General features: G+C 39.4%; 1 protein-coding gene across 1 annotated transcript in view; it reads left to right on the forward strand.

Moving 5' to 3' along the window:
• Positions 1–25,911, forward strand: part of nbeal2 (neurobeachin-like 2) — a 338,784-nt gene that overhangs the window by 258,209 nt on the left and 54,664 nt on the right. Inside the window, 8 exon segments of the mRNA XM_028817374.2 lie at positions 383–516; positions 11,225–11,384; positions 13,800–13,902; positions 14,435–14,516; positions 14,518–14,589; positions 14,673–14,831; positions 24,563–24,722; positions 24,823–24,911. Of these exon segments, the coding sequence (XP_028673207.2) occupies positions 383–516; positions 11,225–11,384; positions 13,800–13,902; positions 14,435–14,516; positions 14,518–14,589; positions 14,673–14,831; positions 24,563–24,722; positions 24,823–24,911 (959 nt within the window).

Genomic DNA, 25,911 nt, shown 5'->3' on the forward strand with positions numbered 1-25,911 from the left:
TAACAACATCATGCATGCCCTAAACCACTCCTGTTGCACTCCACTGAATTGATTTGTTCGTACTCATGAATCAATTTGAGTGGCTCACTAAACAGATTCAATTAAAATGAGCAAATCATTTGAAAATCACTCACTACTATTTATAACCTACCTTAGTTGGCCACAAAAATATGGGGAAAAAAACTTGTCCCAGTACAAGTACAGCCCAGTAGACTTGATGGCAATATAAATGTCTTGCTTTTTTTTTTTTTTTTTTAAACTAACAGTACATGTTTTAGCTGTCACTAAGTACAGGTTACTCCTCTTTGCACATCCTGCTTTTAATGTCATTTTTTTTTGGTTTGTCATAATTAAATTAGTATATTGTGTTTCTGCCTTACAGAAGAAAGACTGGAAAAAAATACTGTAGCAGCCTTCCTTCTAATGGTGAAAAATTTCCTGCGAAATCACCCCATTAACCAGGAAAGCTTGGTCCAATGCCATGGGCCTGCCATCATTGGAGCGCTTCTACAGAAAGTGAGTAGATCTTTATCACTAATGGAGAGCAGTCTAGACTGATGACAGAGCAAGATGAGACCAAAGTAAAAGAAAAAAAAAAACTGAGTTTCTTTGACCGTAGCTCTTTTTGGCACAGTAGTTGTCAAGTATTTAACTCTAGAGTAAAAATAAAAAATAATTGCAATTGATGAATAGTTTTCTGAAACCATAAACAAAATTCAGCATATATTCATTTATTTTTCTTTGCCTCTCTATTTAAAGATGAGGCATGCTCTAGGCTGGTTAAAATGTTTCCTTTCTTTAGGTTGTGCAAATTTAGAAGCTGATTGTTTAAAACGGGGTCAGTATGTTGGTGTTGTAGGGAGCTGTCTCTCAAATCCAGTGCTCTGGGTTTGAATCTGATGCCGGGTCACTGTCAGGGTGGAGTTTGTACATTCGCACCATGTCTGTATGGATTTTCCTCTCACATCCCAAAAGATGTGCAGGTTACTTTAAGCACTTTGAGCAACATTATTTGTATGAGAATGTGCTATATAAGTAAATGTTGTTGGTGAATCCAGATTAGCCCCTGTGTGAGGCTACGTCCACACAACTACCTGTTTATTTGAAAACTGTAAATGAAAATGATGTCTGTTGACTTGCGTTTTCACAGTGTTTAATGAAAATGTCTGTGCCCACACTAAAACGACCAAAAATGCATTCGGTGTAGCTGTTCCTTGACACTGGGCATGCACGCATCAGCAGAAACCGGAAGACAAAGTGTCCTCCACGTTAGACATTCATTTGCTGGTTGTGTTTACATGTGGAGAACCGCATTGGTGAATACAAAAAACCAAACGGATTGTGTTGTTTGGACTAATGATGAGGCAAGATTGTTGTTCAAAGTAACACACAAGTACAAGGTGAGCAAAATGGCTGAGGACAGGTAATGAGCAGGTAAGGGCCACATAATAAGCATGAATCAGTAAGCTCACAATTAGAGTCTGCATTTTCAAGACTCTCAATTTTCAACCCTCCACACTGTAACACTGAGGTGGCATTCTCAGAAGTATACATCTCTAAAGAGCACTTTCAAAAGTCTGCATTTTCAAGGCTTTAAAAATGTCAGGGTAGTGTGAATGAAAGACAAGAATGGAGACAAATGTCTGCATCTTCAAATGAAAACATAGTAGTGTGGATCTAGCCTGAGTCTGAATGGGGATGTGTGCACGAATGGGCCCTGCGATGTACTCGCACCCTGTCCAGGACTGCCTTGTTCCATGTGCCCAGTGTTGTGAGGATTGGTCCGGATCAAGTGAGGTTAAGAATGTAACATACTTTAAGACTGATGATTTCATTCTTGACTTCCTGTGCGATGTTCTACGGTATTGCATGTTTATTTTCTAAGCTCTTCATTGTATTGAATCCATATTTGCTTCTTTTACTGTTCTTCAATTCAACAAACATTTTTCTAGGTTTACTCCTCAGTTGATATTTTTTGTATATATTTATTATCGGATGGCATAGTCAAAGCGCTTCTGCCTCACAACATGGATTCATGTTCTGGGAGCTCCCTGTGGGAAGCTTGTATGTTCTCATCAAATCTGCATTGGTTTTCGCCCACTGTCCAATGACATGCAGGTTAGGTGTGTTGGTGATAATAAATTGTCCCTGTGCTCACCCTATGATGAGCTGCTGCCTTTTCCAGGATTTGTTCATGCATTCTGCCCAAAGCTTACAAGGACATGCTCTGGCTTCCCTGTGACCCTGCTCTGGATAAGCAGGTTCAGAAAATTAGAGGATGGCTGGATATTTACTATTGTAATTAATTATTCTTGTTAATTTCCCTTCATCAGATGGAAAGTAAACACATGCTGTTACATAAATTTCTGGCAATTTAACAAAGCCAGAGAGATTCTCTTTCCTGAGCACAAGTTGGCAGAACCTGAATTATTTAGTAAACTTCTACTACATTATTAAAGAAAACTCTTACTTGTACATGTTTAGTATAGTATATATTTAGTGTGTCCTTCACTCTCACAATCTTCCATAACTACTTTTTGATGCTTTGTTTTTGATGGAGCAGAACATGCAGCTGATGTACTGTATTTGACATGTGTTTTGTTAATTGTTCTACTATTTCTTGCAAGCATCATTTGTGAGTTTATATTTTCACTTAAGTAATGATACAGCTGAAGGTCATTTAATTTATTGCTCTCACTCAACTAATGTGATTTCATTGTGTGCATATGCTTGTAACTGCATTTGTTTTCTAGGAGCTGAGCCCAGAGGGAGTGCGAGCAGGAATGTTTTTTTGTGATTATTTATTTGAACGAGGAAGGGAGTACCCAAGCTCAGCGGGCTTAGCCCTGGGACAGGAAGTTTTAGAGTTGCACAGTGCAGGGCGGTATATCCTGACCCTGTTGCTGCAATGAGCAGTTCTTCCACAGGATATCGTGTTACTAATAATGGCACAGTTCCTGCAAAGAGATTGTTCCTTCTTTATCAGTTGTTTTACTTGAGCAGTGGGATGACTAATTAGTCCACACAAAATTCAGGCTCTGTTTCAAAACGTATAACTGAAATAAATTGCCTTACATCCAAGAACTGCTTATCAGTTGCCTGTACTGTGCACTTGGGTTACAAGTCTTTGAATGAAGTTGTGTCAGCAACTCAACACTGTTATCAGTCAGAAAGTCATATGGCAAAGTGTTTTAGGAAACCCTAGAATTTTGAAAAAATCTGAAACTGTCTACTCTCTCCACATGAGTGTAGTTAATACTGATGGGGTGGTAATGTCTCTGTTGTTTCCTCCCAAAGTCCACAATCTGCTGCTTTGACCTGCTGACATTCAGTTTAAGACTATTGGCCTTACACACCAGTATTACAGACTCTATACTTCACCCAGGTAAGCCTGCTTATTGTTGTTAGGTATCAGGTGTACCACAGCTGTGTCATCAGCAAACATGACGATGATGTTAGTGGTTTGTGCAGCTGTGTAGTCATACGTGTAGATGGAGTATAGCAAATGGGCTCAGGACACAGCTCAGTGAAGCACCTGTGTAGAGAGTGAGGGATAATGAAGTGTAGCCACCCACCTGCAGTCTGCCTATCAGGAAGTTAAAAATTCAGCTGCACAATGAAATGCTCAGATGCAGGTCCCTGAACTTGGTGATGAGCTTAAGGGGATCATTTTGTTAAATGCAGAACTATAATCTATAAACAACATTCACACATAATTCCCTTTCTTGTTATCCATATGGGTCAGTAATTTAACGGGGATCAAGGTGATGGCATCCACTGTGGATCTGCTGGAAGGATATTCAAACTGTGAAGGACCCAGTTCTTTTGGTAGATAAGAGCATATGTGATTTTTTTGACTAGCCTCTCAAAGCATTTTATTGCTGTAGGTGTTAGTGTGACAGAATGATAGTACGTGTCACCTGAAAACAAGGGGATCCAGTAAGCATTCGGGTTTATATGATTTAGAATTGGAAAATGTGCATAGAAGTAATGATAAGGTTAGAATACTAACTTGCCTACTAATTGTGTTGTGTAAAGCTGTGGGAGTAATCTGTTAGTCTGCTGCTAGAATCACTAGTTGGTGGACTCTTGTCCCTTCTTACAAATTCTATCAAACAGAAGCAAGTAAGGCAGGTAATGAATTGAGTAATAATTTTGTAATTTAGTTCAGCACATTTTCAATATGTTATTCAAAATAGGCCTTCAAAATTATACTGTAGTGTTGTGCTGATGGTTGCTGGCACAAACCCATTGGCTGTTTACATTGCTCTTATAGTTAGCTTGCTTTCCTTAGATGAACTGCTATCTGCTGCTGCAGTAGTTTGAATTTGTGAGACTTTGACAGGCTTACCATTTTAAAGGCTCCCCTGAAGCTGCTTATTTAAATTCATTGCTCCAAGAATTCAGGCTGTTCTTGAATTAAAAAGAATGCCCTATGTTTTTCTAAATAGGTGTACCTAGTAAAGTGGCCAATGATCATACAGCAGCCTGGAAATATTGGTCTATACTTCACAAGATTTGATTTTAATGTAAAGAGTTATGTATGTTTGGACATTGCTAGACAGCATATAACTACTGCAACTGATCTTGCAGTTTTAAATATTTATTGTTACACTCTCTGAATGACTTGTTTAAGTTGAACTTTCCTGTGTTTTTGTTTCATTTGGAAAGTAGACTTGTTCCAGAAGTCTGGCTCCTTCAATTTTGATTTCCTTGCTGCAGAGGCAGCATCCATGGCTCCTGTGTGAAATTATGATTGTGTTGTTTTAAAGATTGAATTATTTAATTTGCTATTGTGAGACATACAATGGTGTTGCTTCTCTCATGTTCTGATGGCTTATAAACATGAGGTCCCTGCCAATAAAACTTAGTCAAAACTGATGTTTCTGGTGTGAACAGTTCAGTAGCTAAAATAAGCAAATACGTACGTACTGCCAGCTGTAAAAGTGAGAACAGGATGAAGCATGACCTTTTGAAACATGTGTCTTTTTTTTTGTCTCATTTGGCCACTACCACCACAATTAGCTGATTTTAGTACCACAAACATCCCTGCTGGTTCTCTAAGAATTTTACTCGCCTTATCCTTTCCAGATATTTGTAAGTATGACAGGGCAAATCTATGTGGATCAGGATACAAGCCTCTGAGTTTAAGTTCAGTACTTTTTTTCCATTATTTTTTAATTCAGCTTATGCTGGTTGTTTTTTACTGGGACACTTATGCCTTACTGTCCAATGGTCAAGATTTTATGAAATATGTGGACTCTTCTGAGTATGAGACAATCCAAAAGCAAATGACCAAGTGAGGTGGATACCTAATGGCATCACTCACAATTTGAGTGTTGGCCTGAACATTAGAACAAATGTTAAGAGAACAGGCCATTCAGCCCAACAACCTTGTCCATCCTATTCACCTGGATTGTCCAAAATAAATTGAGATTAGAAGGTCCCCAATATCATTGTTGTTGAGCTTCCGGTTTGAGTGAACGCTGGCGGGACTGCTCGCCGGTAACTAGACTATGTGATTTTGTGGGGTTTTTTTTTTTTTTTTTTTTGCCATTTTGTTGACATCTCTGCGTGGCTGTATATGCTGTGTATGCATTTAGCTTCAGCCTAACCTCCGTTTCGTTTGAAACTTACCGGCTTATTCTCTGGACGTCTGAGCTGCCTCTGGCCTCCTCACCTACAATGTGGACTGGTAGGATAATCGCCTGGTTAATGCTTGTTTGGAGTCTTCTGTCGCTCGTTATCCAACCTGCGACTGGCCTCCTCCAGTATCCAGCTGCTGAGCTTCTTCGACTGCGTCTTCTCCAGTCTGTGCCTCTGCTGTCGGTGTTGTATTTCGACCCGGACGTCATACTTCTCCCTCGTCGGAGATACATCCACCGTGGGTCTCGCCGGAGATTCCGAACGGACGTCTCGAAAGGAATTAACTCTTTTTGGTCTGATTTTCGGCACCCTCCACACAACACAGATAGGAACGCTGACCATAGCGTGTTGGCCAGCTTAGCTCGGTCGACTAACACCACTGTCAAATGCGACAGCAACATTGTCAGCTTTGGTCTACTGAACATCCGCTCACTCACGAGCAAGGGACATCTCATTCAGGATCTCCTAATTGACCGTAAGTTTGACTTTCTCTGTTTAACTGAGACTTGGCAGCAACCTCAAGACTTTTCACACTTAATGAATGCACCCCCCCCGGGGTTTGTTTACACTTGTCAATCCCGTGCCTCTGGCCGTGGAGGAGGTGTCGCGATTATTTATCGCGAGAAGTGGAAAGTCCTGCCGTTGTCTGCTCCTGCTGTTAGCTCTTTTGAATCGACTGTGTGTCAACTGTCTGGCCCAGTTCCTACCATCATTGCAACTGTCTACCGTCCTCCTAAGTCAAACAACAATTTTTTGAAAGATCTTGTTACCTTCCTTACTCATTTATCTGTAATTACTCCAAATATAATTCTGCTGGGGGATTTTAATGTACATCTGGACAATATCAATATCCCTCTCACTAGAGAATTTTTATCTTGCCTGGAGAGTTTTGGATACCAGCAGCACACTGATGTTCCTACTCATTGTAAAGAACATATCTTGGACCTGATCTGCTGCTCTGCTGTTGTTCCTTTTGATCTCACAGCAGATGAACTCATTATAACCGACCATTTTCTTCTTTCATTCAATGCCAAACTTAGCTTTTCTGTTCCTAAGCTTCCACGTCTCATAGCCTTTCGCAACATTAAGAATATTAACTTGAATTTGCTGTTTTCTAGAATCGATTCCCAAATGGACTTTTATAATTTATCCACTCCCATAGAACTGGTCTCATATTATAACACCTGTCTTAATGGTATTCTTAATTCTCTGGCTCCGCTAAAAACCTGTTCTGTTTCTTTTTCTTTTTCTGCCCCTTGGTTTACGCCTGAACTTCGGCTTCTGAAAGCTAAGGGCAGGCAACTTGAAAGGTTGTTTAAAAAATCCGGACTCTTTGTCCACAAAGAGATGTATAAAAATCATCTTCTCTATTATAAGGATTGTATAGCTCAAACCAAGTCTAATTATTACACTCAGTTAATTACTCGTAATACAGGTAACACCAAGACTTTGTTTTCTTTACTTAATAATGTTACACAACCTCCAGACTCTTTACCATCTCACCTTTACTCAACTGCTTTCTGTAATTCTCTTATGTCTTTTTTCAACGAGAAAATCCAAAAGATACATCAGCACCTTGGTCCAGATCCTCTCTATATTCCTTCTGAACTACACTCGCCTATTCACTTTTTCTCTTCTTTCCAGCTTCCCACTTCCTCTGAAATTTCAGATCTCATCTGCAAATCCAAGTCATCTACTTGTCAGCTGGACCCCCTGCCTACAGTTCTGGTTAAAGCTGCCTCCCCTCTCTAGTCCCTCTCATTTCTGCCATCATTCACTCTTCTCTCACTACTGGTATTATTCCCTCATCTTTTAAAACTGCTGCTATAACCCCAATACTAAAAAAACCTGGTGCTGATCCTACTAATTTCAATAATTTTCGCCCCATTTCTAACTTGCCCTTTATCTCCAAAATTCTTGAAAAAATAGTAGCTATCCAACTTCACACCCCATTTATCTCACAATAATCTATATGAAAAAGTTCCAGTCTGGTTTTCACCCCCCTTCATAGTACAGAAACGGCACTTGTTAAAATTACTAATGACCTCCTTATGGCTGCTGATTCTGGTCTAATCACTATTCTGCATCCTCCTTGATCTGAGTGCGGCCTTTGGATACTATTTGTCATTACCACTCTCCTTAATAGATTATCTCCAATTGGCATTACCCACACTCCACTTGACTGGTTTAGATCCTACCTCTTAGGCCGCACTCAGTTCATACAACTTAAAAACCTTCACATCCCAACCCACCGCTGTTACTTCTGGTGTGCCCCAGGGCTCTGTCCTGGGGCCTCTTCTTTTTATTATTTACCTTCTTCCCCTTGGCAATATTTTTCGCAAATATAACATTAATTTTCACTGTTATGCTGATGACACCCAGCTCTACCTTGCTGGTAATCCCACCTCCTCTTTTCCACCACCCTCGCTTATTGACTGCATTGCTGAAATTAAATCTTGGTTTTTTCTTCGAATTTTCTTAAATTAAACAGTGACAAAACTGAGGTTCTCCTCATTGGTTCAAAATCATCATTATCCAACACCAATCAATCTTTCTCTTATTATTGATAACTCTGTTGTTTCCCCAATCATCTCAGGTCAAGAGTCTGGGTGTCATCCTCGACAGTACTCTATCTTTCCAATGTCACATTAATAACATCACCCGGTCCTGCTTACTTCCACCTACGTAATATTAATCGTATTCACCCCCTCCCTCACTCCTCATACTACTGCCATTCTTGTTCATAGTCTTGTCACTTCTCGGCTGGACTACTGCAATTCACTCCTCTTTGGTCTCCGAATAAATCTCTTCATAAGCTTCAGTTAGTCCAGAATTCTGCAGCACGTATCATCACTCAAATCCCATCTATTCACCATATTACTCCGGTCTTGCAGCAGCTTCATTGGCTCCCGATTAAGTTTCGTATTGATTTTAAGATTCTACTATTAACATTTAAGGCCATCCATAACCTCGCCCCTCCATATCTGTCTGACCTTCTTCATGTTGCCATTCAATCCCGCAACCTTAGATCCTCTTCCTCCACCCATCTGACTGTCCCTCCCGCCCGTCTAACCACCATGGGGAGCAGAGCTTTCAGCCGTTCTGCTCCCAAGCTCTGGAATTCATTGCCTGCGGATCTCCAAAATATCAAATCATATTCATCCTTCAAATGTAAACTTAAAACGCATCTGTTTAAAATGGCTTTTTTCTTTTTCTTCCTGATTATAATGGTTTTGTTTGGTTTTAATTTCTAGATTTTCTGATGTTTTAAGTTTTTTATAATTGTGTCTTTTATTTAATTAATTATTTATTTATTTATTGTTGTTCGGTGTCCTTGAGTTCCCTGAAAGGCGCCTTATATAAATAAAATGTATTATTATTATTATTATTATATCCTAATACTTGGTAATTTATTTCAAGATCCTTTGCAAGAAAAGTGTTTCTAATATTTTTGCAGAATCTTTCCTTAATAAGTTTTCAACAATGTCAAGTTATTGTTGAAAAAAGAATGTATTTTCAGGTAACAGCTTGAGTATATTTGAAATAACCTAAGTCAAGATAAATGTGTAAGGTTTGTGATATTTATTTGAATTACCAAGCATTGCACAGTTTCAGTGTGTTTACATACAGTCACAAAACTCAGATGAGGTTAGTCACCTGAGCAGATACAATTGTAGTATGCACTGCCGATCTAGAGCGACAGCAGACAGAGGAAATATAAAGAAATGATCCGGAGCACGAGCAACCAACACTACTTTCTTACTAGACCACAACAAGTACAGAAGCACTTCAGCGGAAGCACATGTTAAGTTCAACGAGAAATGTTATTATACTGTAAATAAGAAGAGTTACAAAATAAACCCCCAATATACATAATACCACGCTGCAGCGCTTCTAAACCCCCCCTCCCCATGAATCACAAAGCAAAACACATAACAAAGTAAATCACTAATGCACAATTGTAAGAAAAGAATTAATGAAAGCAAGAGCCCTTTAAATATCCACAATCATTAATGATCCTCTACAGTCTGTTATTGAGAATGATGCACCAAGCCATACCTCATGTCCTGGGAAATTCGTATCATACACAGACCCTTACACTGGCCCATCAGGTCCTCTCCCGAATAATTAAACCACACACAGAAGAAAAGGAAAACTATTGTTCTCGAAGTGAACTCGGGTGCACCTGACTTCCTTCAGCGGGTAGTATATCTTTACCTCTTGCTTTTGTTTTTTAGAATCTGACTTCTTCTTCTGATCTGGTGCTCTCTTCCCTTCTTCTCTACCTTTCTCCTTTCTCCCACCATGGCTTTTTAAGTATGGTTGGCTCCTCCCCTTAGTTTATTTGGCGCTCTGGCCTGGGGTTTGACACCCCTGCTCTAACATCATTAAACTGTTCAAAAAAAGAGTTTAACACCATCCTCAGCTGCTGTGAATCTGAAAACAGCCATGGGGCAGGTGTCTCCAGAGCTTGTGCTGTTGAGCTTAGCACTGTAAATCAACATAAATGTGGTGATTTCTGAAATTTTGACATAGATTGCTTCAGTGTGTTGAAGGAAAATGCAATCGCCCAACCACTCACCTTGCGCGGGCTAATAGAGTGCAACGGACATGTGCAGATTACAAAATGCTTAACGGTAACCCGGTTAAGGGTTTACATTGCCACGTAACCAGGTTATTCGTCTGTTAACCCAGTTTCTCTAACCAGAATAACAATTTAAGTGGCATTTTTAGAAACTGGGTTTCTATGAATAACCTGACTATTAAAGTTCCATACTTGAAAGATGATTGAAAGGTCCCTTCCCAATGCTGCCACAAATCTTCTGGGGTGATGGAGTTTAGAAACACTGCATTTATCTTCATTACTGCCGGACAGTGCAGTTTTTGTACCACCAATATTAAAGGTGGGGGTATGAAACCTGTAAGGTATCGTTTAACTAAACATCTGATTTGAAAATATTGGAAGAAATGGGTTATTAGAATATTTAATTTGAGAAGTAAACATTTGAGTGATGCAAGCGTATAATTATAGAAAGCTGCTAGCGTCCCAAAACTAGCAATTTTCAATGTATTCAATGCTTTATCAAGCAAGGATAGTTACTAAAAGATGATTGTCATGCCTGCGTTCAATTAATAGTAACATCTTAAGTGTCTTCTTCACTGGTACTGTATTTTGAATGAGTGTTGGAGCACCAGATTCTTGCTTGATTAATATTGATAATACTTAACATTACTTTTTTCTTTGATAAACAATTCTAATGATCTCAAAAAAGGAGAACAAGCAAATGAAGAAATACATAAACATCAAAAAGGAAGAAAGGAGGTCATATGTTATGAAATTTGTTTCTGTGGGTAGTTTAGAATTTGTGTGTTTTAAAGTAGCAGTAATGATATTGTTTTGATTGCCTTTCATTCCGTTCTCAGATTCATGTTTTTTGAAATGAAAGATTGAATAGACATTGCGGGTGGACTTTCCCAACTTTAGTACTCCTAAGTATCATAGAACTGTTAAAATGTCTTTCTGCTTCTTGTGTGATTAATGAGGCAACTACCATAATGAGTGATAATGTATTTCCAGATGCCAAGCACTCTACTGGATATGAATGTACTTATGGCCTGCCAGGTTCTGATGGAGCAGGCAAGCAATGAAGGGAACAGTATGCTTCTGCAACATCTCTACCAACACATCCTCTTCGACTTCCGGATCTGGAGCCAGAGTGACTTTGCTGTGCGCCTAGGTATGAACCGTATGAGAGTAGGCAAGGACTGAACATACAGACCTTGCAAAAGGAAGTTAAATAAACATGAAAAGAAGAGTAAACAGGCATGCAAAGTGGAGGTCTGAACCAGTGACCTTCTGCTTCTCATTCTAATGCCTTACCTGCTTGGGGGTACGTTGATTGCTCTCATATATCTGTTTATGCATCTGCTTTTAGGATTTAAGCTGCCTTTGGCTCTTAGGTTAGCCAGGCTATGACAAGTTTCCATTAAAACCCAAAAAATGTATTTGCTAATGGCCTGGTACCAGTTGTTTTCCATTACAAGAAAAAACACTTCATGTACTGCACAAGTATCTTCATCTTGGTTATTTCAAAAGTCAAACTTTCATCTGTGCTCATACTCGCATATAGTAAGAGCTTTATACATCTGTTTTTTATTTCATCTCAACACTGCATTATGCAGTACAGGATGTCAATTTTTTCCTGCTTCTTAAATGCTTGCCCACTGACATTTATGTTTGTGCACTTCATCTGCTGTCCAGCACACTTGTTACTTAATCTGCATATAATATAAAAACAGTGCAAACCCATAGAATGCTCACAAATTTGAGAGCATTTAAAAATGACATTTAGACCTATTATGCTTCACGTACGAGCGATGTAAAAGTCAGTTTACTATCTGAACAAATGTAAATAGGCTCAATTGTTTCCACTTGAAGGCTTGTTTCTTAAATATTTCTCAACGTAATTGCCATTAATTTCAATGCATTTCTTCAAGCAATGGACCCACTTTTTGAAACAGTTCTCAAAATTTTTTTTCAACTTTTCCAACTCGTTTTGGACAGCAGTAATTACTACTTCTCGGTCTTCCAAGGTGTTCCTCTCATGGGTGCTTTAATTTTTGGAAAAAGTCAAAAGTTGCAAAGGGCTGGATCTGGGGAATGAGGTGGAGCCTTGAGAAAGTTAATTCCAGAAGCACCAATGAAGAGGACAGTCTTGTTGGCTCGGTGTGCTGGTGCGTTAACTTGGTACAGGAAAAATGACTTGAGTGTCTTCAGTAGGTCATTGTGGCACCATCTGCAGAGATTTTCAAAAACTTCTCTTAGGCACTTCTACTCATAGGTCTCAGAAGTCATTGTCTGTCCTTCATTGAATATGACAGCTGCCACAATTCCATCCATGGAGAAGAAAATCACAAATATCACTTTGATGTATGATTTGAGACACCCTGCTTTCACTGGTGGTGCTTGACCTTTTCTGGACCACATCGTGGTTTATTGCTTGCTGAGCGGGTCCATTTTATAAAACCACTCCACTGGCAGTGATAATTGTCTTGAACTTCACCGATTGACCGTGCTCAGAATCAATGGGGAATTGTTTAGGGAATTCAACGTTGGTCCATTTTGTAGAGAATTATGACATGCTTTTGCTCATCAGAAAAGTTCTGATCATGTGTCACCTGAATTAGAAATCAACATCTTAATTAAAGAAAGAAACTTATCCTCTAACAAGACAAGTCTGATAAACCCTTTTTTCAGTAACTAGGCAAGAGAAGAGCTTGTCTCTCTGTGTCATTTATTACATCTGCAGCACCAAGCTTAGGAGGGAGCATCTTTCATTGTAGTCTGTTACAGCATGGTCAGAATGGTCACAGAAACAAAAGATAGGGGTTCATTTTATAAACTATTAAATTAACATAGAGTGTCAATCAACGTATACATTTCATACTCTGATAGGTTAAATGACATGTTTAGCATAGAGCACAACCAGCCTAAATAAAAGTCTGTCTCCATTATGTCCTTGTTCTTCAATATCTCTTAGTTTAGATATTACCCTTGAAATCTCTGTGTATGTGACAACTGTCCAATTTTATTGTTTACAGAACATCTGCTGATCTCTTAATCATACATTTGATGTTTTACATCAACCTGCTCCTGGTATATTCTTGTCTTTGTTGTTCACTTGACCTTTATCTGGTTTCTTGATGTATCTGAACAGGTTTCTGACATTTATTAACCCTTTTATACTTCTGAGGTGGGTGCTGTATTTTAATAAGGAAAGCATATCAAAACACTTTTTCCTAAATGACTATGTGATCCCCAAGTCTAATTTTTTTTTTACTACACCACAGCTCTCACATCATTCATCTCATCTCCATGACTTTCCCTAGGGACAGAATGTTTTGAACTGTTCATTGAAACATAGAGGTATATGCCTTAAAAGAAGGAACACAATCCAGCAACATAAAAGCACATTTTAAATGGACTTTTCAACCTTCCTTTGTACTTGCTTGTTATTTGCATAAAACCCTTGAACACCACTACAGCCTTGTTACAGTAATTGTGCCAGAGTGAGGAAAATGTGACATCACTAGGTGAGACCAGACCATTACATAGTAACCTAACCTTCTGTTCTTCTTGCCCCACCTTGCAGGGCATATTCAGAATTTGTCATCTGTTATCAAAGACCACAAGCAGAGGATCCGCAGGAAGTATGGAGTACAGTACATCCTCGATTCCATCAGGACTTACTATGGGTAAGAGCTCCATCAAGTTAGTTTTATGAGTTTGTTGTGTCCTGAAGGGCTACAGCACCATCTAGTGCTCTTAGGGTATGTAAGCATGGGGAATTTGGAACAAATTAATTTTTTAAATGAAAATATCTTGATTATGGAAAATGTTATATGGAAGCCTGAAAACAGCAGGAAAAAGGAATGTGATTAATGCCATTTATTTAGATGTACTATGCATATGTCATTCTAAAATTTACTTCGTGCCCTCATACCAGGAAACACCAGGTACCCTTTTTACTTAGTTAAAGTGCAAGTGTGAACTTGGAGCTAACTATGATTGGTGCTCAACATGTTGAAACTCCACTTGAATGTGGAAAATATCAGTTTTTGTCAGTGGAAGCAGCCCTATTGTGGAAAATTCAGTTTTCCCTACCATCTCCAGCCCAGTGTTTGTTCTTTACCTCATGTTTTATGTTGTTGAGTCAAATAATGTGTGTAAAGAGTGTACTATACTTTTGTTTTCCTGCTTAAAATTTGCAATGTTCTGTTCTGGCAGGGCAGAGAAGGAAGGCACAGTACCCGCAGATGATGTCCGGACTGTGCAGACATCCCTGTTCTCCCTGGTGAAAGATTTCCTGTCAAAAGGGGTTCACAAATGAGGAGCTCCAGTTTGCCTTGTCGTATGCAACTGCTGTGGGTGATGAGCAGCAGGTATTGTCTGAAATTCTTTGCGGGCTATATATTTAAGGCAGAAATAGATTATAATGTCAGACATCTTCATCTTCTCTACACAGGTGTGTGGGATCTTGGAGGTGATCCACAACTTGTTGCGGGGTAGTCCTTCAAAAGAACAATTGTTTACAGTCCTTTTTGACACAGGAAACATTGAGGCCCTCTACTCTCTTCTTCTGCAGAAGAAATACAGTGACGATTTACGAGAAAGAGTCTTCAAGGTGAGTAATTTGGAAGGGGATGTTAGGGGTCCTTTCTGGATTTCGAGTAATTTTTCCTAAATGTGTTTGTAAAATCTATGGTAATCAGTATAAAAGTGTTTAAAGTAACCAAAACTGATGTTGCCCTGAGAGCAGTGAAACCATGAGGTTGGTGTTACTATGCTCTGCACTGTACCATTACTTCTGTGTACATCTATGTTACAGAGCAGTAGTTAGGTCATATGTGAGTTTTGTTTTGAGTAACATTTAATTTGCATGGAATTTTACTGATGATAATATGCTTTTCAATAACCCAGTTTTTTCACAGAAACTTGGCTCTTAATATGCCATGTAAACACTTAACTATGATTGGAGAAAGCAGATTTTTGGTCTCCAAGAAACCAGGTTAATACATGTAGATTTCTCCATGTAAATCCTTAACCAGGTTACGGTAAAGTCTTTTGTAGTCTGCACATGTCCACTGCACTCTGTTCGCTCTGCACATGCTTTCAGCAGTCACGGGTAGAAGCACCTACAAAATCAATTCTCTGAGACAAATGTTTGGGTGATCACATTATTCCTTCTTCTGGTTGAAGTAATCTGTCTCAGTATTTCAAAAACTGCTAAAATGATGTTGATGAGCTGAACGTGCAGTGCTAACCTCAGCAGCACAATCTCGAGAGCAGCGTTGACGGTAACCTGTTAAAAGTAATGTGCGTTATGTAGTCTGGTTACTTTTTAAAGTAACAAATAACCTAATGTGATACTTAATTAAAATTAAAATACCTGCGTTGTTATTATCCCAGCAGCACTAGGTATAAGGCAAGAGGCTTGTGTATCAGTACGCCTCTCCTTGGCGGGGCTTAGTCACACAGCCAAGCAGAAAAGAGTTTGTTATCTGGTGACAGATAGCAGCCAGAGTTCCACCCATAGCTGGGGTTCAAAGTCTTGATTTAAGCTTTTTTGTTCAATTCTGAGTCGTTAAGGTTACTTTTGTTTATTGTCTGCTTTGTTTTCTATCCCTGTACTTTGTTCCAAATGTTTTGTGGGTGGTACCCCAAGAGGCAGACCCACCTGCCAGTCACTGTCAGGAACTGCCCTCTGCCCTATATAATCAGAGGATCTTCCACAGTTTCCTGGAGGCTGATTTGAATGTGCTAGGAAGATTGGAGAGTGTTACTTGTGTTTTTTGCAATGTTGAATTATTGGATTTTTGACCTTGTTTTCTAACTTCGCCTTTGAATTGTGTGCTGGGACTTGTTCACTTGGATTGCCATTGCTGGCCACTCCTTTTTGTCTGAGTGCTCTACAAAAGCTGCATATACTTACAGAGAATATTTTTTATAATACTTTGTTTTATAAAGAATCTTCCACATGACCCTTTTGTAATCTAGCCTGGTTTTTGAAGGATTTCCCCCTTCAGTGGGCATTTTGGGAAGTGGTCTTGGAACTCTAGTGTTTTGGAAGTGCCAGTCATAGCAATAGAAACATAATAAGATTTGGTCTCGTCCGTTGCTAGAGATGGACGTCTGAAGCGGAGCTCCGTACACAACGGTGTTTATTTTTTTATATCATTTCCTTATTATCCTGAGATATCCTGTTTTTATCCAACCTGTGGGTCTGCTACAGCATATATAAACATGGTTGGCAAGAAAGAGGCTTAGAAAGAAATGGAAAAAGAAAACTAAAGCTGCATCCAAGCCCAGACCGACAAGTCCAAATTCCAAGGTACGGTATTTCAGAGACTGACCTGGAACAGATGGGCAATAGCCCAAACTCCTTGGGACCACGGTCCACAGCATAGTCTCCAGTTGAGAGCGAATGTGCGAGTGACACAGATCATTTGAAACTGGAAAAGGCCTTGCAGTCCACGCTTTCACCTACTCCAAGCGAGTTCGGGACCATCAGCTATAATAGAGCCTGCCGCTTCACCTACGGTGCTCGCAAGCAGAAATGATCTGTCCGAACTGAAGGTGATGATCGCTGAGGCTCAAGCAAGAGATAAAGAATGATATAAAGAAGAGTGAGAGGCAAGCGAAAAGGCAAGTGAGAAGCTACAATGGAAGCTGCAAGAGCTGCGGCAGAATAACAAAGACTCTGAGAAACGCGTGTATATCCGCTTTGAGGCGGCTTTAATGGTATGCTGAATAAAATTGAGCACATTCAGGAAAACGTGTCTAAACTGGAGCACATTTTGCCAATCAGCTGGAGGATGTTAAGCAGCCATTCACGACTCGAATTGAAATAGCCAAAAATCTAGCATCCACTGCTGATGGAAAAGCAACGGCTGGCAGTTCCGAATGCAAAAAACTCAGAGATAGACTTGCTGCTCTGGAAGATGGAAGCAGAAAGGAATAATATTAGAATCGAAGGTCTACCTGAGAATAGTGAAAGTCCAAACCCCAGTGAAATGTCGTGAGCTGAACTATTCTCTAAAATATTTGGAGAGGACTTTAAAATCAGATACCGAGATAGCAGCAGCTTATCGCACACGCAGATCAAATACCTTTAGACCCTAGGTCTTTTATTATCCGTTCGAGAGATTATTATGTAAGCTAGATGTGATGGCACTCCTCAGACGCAAGCAAGAGATTATATTTGAAAATAACCACATTCGTATTTTCCCTGATTTCTCTCTCCCGCAACAGCTGCTAAATGTGCAGGCCTTCTACAACATTAAACAGCGGTTATGGCAAGCCGACATCAAATACAGCCTCTTGTACCCTGCCAAACTGAAAGTGGATGTGCAAGGCCAATACGTCTTTTCCAGCAAGGAAGAAGCAGAAAAGGAATTAGAAAGCTGATCCCAACACTATTCTGAAACACAATAGTGAGTTGCATCCTGTCATGGCATGGCAACAAGATATCACGGGTATTATAATTTATACATCCTTTTCATTACTCGGACGCTTTCTGTTTATGTTTTAATTACAGTTTTAATTTCAGTTATAGACGTGTGTGTGGAAGAAATTAACTTTTTTTTTCCTTAGTACTCTAAAGGAGACTGTTTAACATCATACCCTTGGTTTATTGTTATTATTGCATTAAGACTTACTATGCTTATCCTGGACCACTTTCTAACACCATCCCCTGAGTTTATTATCTTATTACTTTAAGATTGCTGAAGATTATATTATATATTTTATGCTTATAGTTTGTTAATGATTATATATAATCATAGTTTGTTAATGATTATATTTTAGGCATATAGTATTTAGACTATATTGGCAATAGATAGCTCTACTTTTTATCCTAAAACGCCACTGCATGGGGAGGGCTTGTTTTTGCTTTGGACGTGCTCTGTATCTAGGTATGTCAGAGGACCGAGACTTTGTGAAGTGGGGTCCAGCCTCACGTGGGGAGGCAAAATGGGGGGGGGGGGGGGGGGGGGGGGGATAAGGGGGGGAGAGAAAGAGAGCAGGCTCTTTTAAAATCTATCCTTTTAATCCTTATAATTATAACTACCAATGTAACAATAGGCTGCATGGCAATAACTTGTGGGGAATTAGGAAATTAAGGTTAAAGCTGTCTCACTTCCAGTTAAGACTATAAAATGACATCAAAAACTCAGAATCAATATCTCTATGATGGGACAGTTAACTTTGTGAGCTGAAATGTTAAAGGCCTGAATCACGACTTAAAGAGAAAGAAAGTACTCTCTCACCTAACAAGTTTAAACGCTAAAATAGTATTTTTACAGGAAACCCACTTACTAAGCAAGGATCAGTTCCGTCTGTAAAAGGATTGGGCTGGCCAAATGTTCCATTCTAGCTTTACAAAGAAAACTAGAGGTGTGGGAATTCTCATACATAGAACAGTCTCATTTGTAGCATCAGATGTAGTATCTGATCCGGAAGGGAGATATGTGATGGTCATGGGCAACTTATTTAACTGTAAAATGATTTTGATAAATGTTTATGCACTTAATGTTGATGATAAGGAATTCATACAAAACGTTTTTGCATCCATTCCCAATGTGAACACTCATAAAATTATAATGGCCGGGGACTTTAATTGTGTTTTAAATCCACTCTTCGATAGGACTCTATCTTTATAGATAATAATTTCTTGCCTATGATTAAATCTTGCAAGTACGATGCTATTGTTATTTCCGACCATGCACCACTGATCTTAGAGCTAAAGTCACTAAGCCCCGCACACTCACCTTGTAGATGGCGTCTTAACCTGCTTCTATTAGCAGACGAGAACTGTACAGAATTTATTTCCAAACAAATCAGTTTCTTCCTAGAGACAAATACATCCTCAGAGGTTTCTGCAGGAATACTCTGGGAAACTCTAAAGGCCTTCTTAAGAGGACAGATTATTTCATATCTTTCCCACAGGAATAAATTAGAAACCAAGAAAGTATCAGAACTAAAAAGCGAAATTATGAATAGATGAAGAACATGCCAGGCTTCCAAGCGAGGCTCTACATAGGAAACGGCAGGCTCTGCATTCAGAACTCAACCTCTTGACAACTAAAGAAACTGAACAACTAATTTATAAATCCAGACATCATTACTATGAACACGGAGAGAAAGCTAATAAGCTTTTAGCTCAACAAATCCACAAGCAAGAAGTTCGCAATGTAATCCCAGTAATCACCAACACGAACAGAGACGAAATCATTGACCATAAAAATATAATGCACACATTTAGAGACTACTATAAATCCTTATATTCTACTGAGTTTAAAGAAGACAACACACAATCTAATGCATTTCTGGATATATTACAGTTACCACAAATAGATTCTTGTACTGCGGAGGAACTGGATAAACCTCTGGCGCTATCAGAATTACTAGATGCTATAAAGTCACTTCATGGCGGGAAAGCAGCAGGCCCTGATGGCTACCCTGCAGAATTTTATAAGAAATTCTCCGCTCAGCTAGCTCCCCTCCTATTAACAACATTTACAGAAGCTAGAGACAATCAAATTCTGCCTCAAACTTTTCGCCAAGCATTAATCACCGTCTTTCCTAAACAAAATAAGGACTTATTACAATGTGCATCATACAGACCAGTTTCACTTCTGAATAATGATGTTAAGATACTCTCAAAAATCATAGGTAGAAGGATGAAGAAAGTTCTGCCTTCAGTAATATCACAAGATCAAACTGGATTTATCAAGGGTCGACACTTCTCCTCCAATCTTCGATGCCTGTTTAATGTAATATACTCACCAACAAAGTCAAACACCCCAGAAATAATATCATTGGATGCAGAAAAAGCATTTGACATGACTGAATGGAAATACCTTTTCACTACATTAGAGAAATTTGGGTTTGGCCCGAACATTTGTGCATGGATCAAACTACTGTATACCAGTCCAGAAGCTTCAGTTTGTATTAACATTTGTTCAGACTACTTTAAACTAGAACGTGGTACCAGACAAGGATGCCCCTTGTCACCACTGCTATATAAATGCAAAGATTTATTATTATTATTTGCAATCGCCATTGAACCACTGGCGGTTCACTGTCGAAATGCTGATCAAATAAATGGGATTATCAGAGAAGGGCTGGAACAGAAAATTGCTCTATATGCAGATGATATGGTACTGTATATATCAGACCTACAAAATTCTGTGCCTGCAGTCCTAATAGCACTTACAGAATTTCAAAAGATCTCTGGTCTCAGAATTAATCTGAATAAAAGTGTACTCTTTCCAGTGAATTCTTCAAGCAAATAATATAAGATTAGACACACTACCTTTTATCATTGCAGATCAGTTCAAATACCTAGGGGTAAACACAAAGCTCTTTATCAGCAAAATTTCTCTGTCTGTATGGAAAAAATTAAGCAAGACTTTCATAGATGGTCAACCCTTCATCTCACTCTAGCTGGAAGAATTAACATTGTTAAGATGAATATTCTTCCTAAGCTTCTTTTTTTATTTCAAAACATTCCAATATACATCAATAAATCATTTTTTAAGCAATTAGATTCAACAGTAACCTCATTTATCTGGAACTCAAAACATCCACGTATCCAAAGAGCGACCCTACAAAGACCTAAGTCAGAAGGTGGCATGGCTCTACCTAACTTTCAGTTTTATTACTGGGCAGCAAACATACAAGCTATAAAAACCTGGACACAAATAGATGAACATACACAGGCCTGGTCCGCAATAGAAGTAAAATCCTGCAGTACTTCTTTATATTCCTTGCTTTGTGCCCCAATAAATGCAAGGTATCGGCAATATACTAATAACCCAATTGTGCTTCATTCACTCAGAATATGGAACCAATGTAGAAAGCATTTTAAGTTGGAGAAGCTTTTATCTGTGCCACCTCTGCAAGAGAACCACCTCTTTCAACCCACTCAAACTTGCAGTTTTTAATATCTGGAAAAAATGTGGGATTAAATTGTTCAGTGATCTTTATATAGACAACATCTTTGCATCCTACGAACAATTGCATTCCAAATTTAACTTTCCAGCTACACATTTCTTTCACTATCTTCAAATTAGGAACTTTGTTAAACAGAACCTGCCCGATTTTCCTCATCTTCACCCTCGTCCATGCTGGAAAAAATATTGCTCAATTTCAAGGACTTAGACACCATCTCTGCAATATATAAAATTATTTTACAGTCTCTACCTTTCAAAGATACAAGAGGACAATGGGGAAAAGATCTCTTAATCAATATATCAGAAAGGGAGTGGAAAGTAGCAATGCAGAGACTCCACTCGAGCTCCATATGCGCAAAGCATACAATTATTCAACTCAAAATTATATATCGAGCACATCTGTCTCGCCTAAAACTGTCCAAAATGTTTCCAGGGCAAGATCCAACCTGCGAACGCTGCAATCAAGTCCCAGCCTCACTGGGTCACATGTTTTGGGCCTGCGCCAAATTAACATCATTTTGGACCAAAATTTTTAAGTGCCTTTTCAGACAGCCTTGGTGTTACAATCCCTCCTAACCCATTAACTGCTGTGTTTGGTGTTCTTCCAGATGTGCTTAAAGTGGAGAAGGACAAACAAACTGTAATTGCATTCACTACACTTTTGGCACGCAGACTTACCTTGCTAAACTGGAAGAATCCTAACTCTCCTCTTTTAAGTCAGTGGGTAACCGATGTTTTATACTATTTGAAATTGGAAAAAATCAAATATTCAGTTAGAGGATTTGTATAGAATTTTTTTTTTTTTTTTTTAAAACCTGGCAGGATATAATCAATAAAATTTTAGAAAAAGCTCTTAAAGCACCGAGGAAGCAATTATCTACGCATTTCTTTTTCTTCTCCATTCATCTCTACTGGCCTATTAAACTCATCAATTTAGGTATGTTTACAAGCCTTAAGTTTTACCCCGTTGGCCATGCTCTCTCTCTCTCTCGCAGGGGTGGGGGTCGACTTGTTTTTCAATCCTATTTTTTGTAAAAATTGATCGACTTGTATGAATGATTACAATAAAATTAATAAAATTTTAATAAAAAAGAAACATAATAAAGTACCAGTTCAGTTTTCATCCAGCTCTTTGCCATTGATATGTTGAAACAGTGTGATTGGGTGATGCAGCAGCCAGTGTTTATACCACAAATCAACAGGGGCTCAGATTGAGGATGTAAAAAGGGGATGGATGTACTTCAGAGCAAAGCATATGAAAGGCTAAATTTATTTATAAAACAGAAGAAAATTATCACAGGCATCATGCTTGTTTTCAGATTCACAGCAGCCAATCATGATATTGAAGTCTTTTTTTTTTTTTTTTTTTTTTTTTGTGCGCGGTTTAAAGACGTCAGAGAGGAGAACTCCAGAATCATACCTCAAGTAAATGGAGGTTTTTAAGAAACCTGATTTGTGCCTTAATTGGGTAACTCACCTTATCCTGTTTTGTGTGCACATAAAGACACTCAGTGATAATTTGTATATGTTTTGGCATACCCTCTATACAGTGCATCCGGAAAGTATTCACAGCACATCACTTTTTCCACATTTTCTTATGTTACAGCCTTATTCCAAAATGGATTAAATTCTTTTTTTTCCTCAGAATTCTACACACAGCACCCCATAATGACAATGTGAAAAAAGTTTACTTGAGGTTTTTGCAAATTTATTAAAAATAAAAAAACTTGATAAATCACATGTACATAAGTATTCACAGCCTTTGCTCAATACTTTGTTGATGCACCTTTGGCAGCAATTACAGCCTCAAGTTTTTTTGAATATGATGCCACCAGCTTGGCACACCTATCCTTGGCCAGTTTCGCCCATTCCTCTTTGCAGCACCTCTCAAGCTCCATCAGGTTGGATGGGAAGCGTCGGTGCACAGCTATTTTAAGATCTCTCCAGAGATGTTCAGTCGGATGCAAGTCTGGGCTCTGGCTGGGCCACTCAAGGACATTCACAGAGTTGTCCTGAAGCCACTCCTTTGATATCTTGGCTGTGTGCTTAGGGTCGTTGTCCTGCTGAAAGATTAACCGTCGCCCCAGTCTGAGGTCAAGAGCGCTCTGGAGCAGGTTTTCATCCAGGATGTCTCTGTACATTGCTGCAGTCATCTTTCCCTTTTTCCTGACTAGTCTCCCAGTCCCTGCCACTGAAAATGATCCCCACAGCATGACGCTGCCACCACCATGCTTCACTGTAGGGATGGTATTGGCCTTGTGATGAGCGGTGCCTGGTTTCCTCCAAACGTGATGCCTGGCATTCACACCAAAGAGTTTAGTCTTTGTCTCTTCAGACCAGAGAATTTTCTTTCTCATGGTCTGAGAGTCCTTCAGGTGCCTTTTGGCAAACTCCAGGCGGGCTGCCATGTGCCTTTTACTAAGGAGTGGCTTCCGTCTGGCCACTCTACCATACAGGCCTAATTGGTGGATTGCTGCAGAGATGGTTGTCCTTCTGGAAGGTTCTCCTCTCTCCACAGAGGACCTCTGGATCTCTGACAGAGTGACCATCGGGTTCATGGTCACCTCCCTGACTAAGGCCCTTCTCCCCCGATCGCTCAGTTTAGATGGTCGGCCAGCTCTAGGAAGAGTCCTGGTGGTTTCGAACTTCTTCCACTTATGGATGATGGATGCCACTGTGCTCATTGGGACCTTCAAAGCAGCAGAAATTTATCTGTAAGTTTCCCCATATTTGTGCCTCGAGGCAATCCCGTCTCGGAGGTCTACAGACAATTCCTTTGACTTCATGCTTGGATTGTGCTCTGACATGAACTGTCAACTGTGGGACCTTATATAGACAGACGTGTGCCTTTCCAGATCATGTCCAATCAACTGAATTTACCACAGGTGGACTCCAATTAAGCTGCAGAAACACCTCAAGGATGATCTGGGGAAACAGGATGCACCTCAGCTCAATTTTGAGCCTCATGGCAAAGGCTGTGAATACTTATGTACATGTGCTTTCTCAATTGTTTTATTTTTAATAAATTTGCAAAAATCTCAAGTAAACCTTTTTCACGTTGTCATTATGGGGTGTTGTGTGTAGAATTCTGAGGAAAAAAATTAATTTAATCCATTTTGGAATAAGGCTGTAACATAACAAAATATGGAAAAAGTGATGGACTGTGAATACTTTCCGGATGCACTGTATGTGTTCACTATATACTTTATATAAATATTGTATGTTAGAATTTTAACCATTCGTGCATTTAGATAAATATTTCCTAAATGTATAATGCTTTATTTCTCTTTCTTCACCTTTGTATAATGCAGTGTCTTTTTTTTTTGTTAAATGAATTTGTCAGCATTTTATGGTACCATTAAATTTCCTAATGTACTTGCTACCTTTCATCTCACTGCAGATCTTATACAAAGTCTTGAAATATGACAAGGTCCCTGAGAGAAGTAAACATCGTCTAAAACTGAAGGATATTGGCTATCAGGGCCTTATCTGCTACTTTAATGAAATTACTGTATCCATGTCTCTAATCCGATGTCTCTGTGAGCAGGTCCTTGCAGCAGGTACCCTTATTCAGGTCATTTGTACTTTACTTGTTGAGAAGATGTTTCCGTTTATTTGCCTTTCCAAATCATTAACTACAGTCTGCTCTTTCTTTCCCAGATAACAATCCTAATTACAGAGATTTGCTTGCTGTTGTCTTTTTGTCCCATCGGGCAGATCTTACAGTCCGTCTGGACATTTGTCGCAAGGTAATCAAGTAATCATTTAAACGGTGTATGTATTAAATGATTGACAGTAGCTTGATTGCAGTTTTAATATACGGTGTTTTTTACATTGTATGTGAGTTAATGCACTTACATATTATGGCCTGTAGGGGGCAAGACTGAGCCCTTAACTTTAGACTCGTTTGCACAGACAAGTCCTAGGTTCACATTCAACATTTTTATTTTAACAGATTGCCTTTTCAGTGCCTTCTTTTCCAGTTGCCCAGTACAAAGAAATCCTTTCCTTTTCCTTCATTCTGTTTTTTTTTTTTAATCCCTCCACTCCTCTTAGGTACGTGTTGGCCTTCTCCACTCCCAACTCCGACTCCTTGGGCCAAGTGGAGGGCTCTCTGTTTTAACACCCAACCCGGGATTACTTGTGATGCTCAATTCATTCTCTCCTGGAAACACTTGGCGATCAGACGTAACAACCCTAGTCATTCAGCAGTTAATTCTCAACAACTTCCTCTGGCAGCCGCCACAAACCCCTACAGGGCAACCCTATGGGACCATATTTCCCATGTTGCTCTGCGGGCATCCATATTGGGAATTGCCTGAAGAGATGCCAGAGCCATCCAGTGTATGGGGAAGCAATCTGCCCATAGCAGGTGGTCTTTAAATGTCTAGTTTGTCTGGCCTCTTGACTGGAAATGGGACTGCCAACCACCCCGGTCAGTTTTTTTCCCCACCCAACACATCCATACACGGCTGCTAGGACTGCAAGATATACCTGCTGCCACAGTGTCCCTCCATGTCCATGTTCAGACATAGAGCGGGGAATTGCAGTTGCCTTCCTGACCATCCTTTATTTTGGCTTCCAGGCCAAGTGAGAGAGCAGGGTCGATCCTGGCCTGGAGACCAGTCTGTCCATCAAAATATATTTTCATCTGGTAGTCACTATCTGTTAGAGAAATGTTATAATCATTCTAAATCAAAGGACAGGGAAGCATGGAAATTAATGCATTGGTTAAGGATCACAAAGGAC

The sequence above is a fragment of the Erpetoichthys calabaricus genome, chromosome 13, assembly GCF_900747795.2.
Source record: "Erpetoichthys calabaricus chromosome 13, fErpCal1.3, whole genome shotgun sequence".
NCBI classification, from domain to species: Eukaryota; Metazoa; Chordata; class Cladistia; order Polypteriformes; family Polypteridae; genus Erpetoichthys; species Erpetoichthys calabaricus.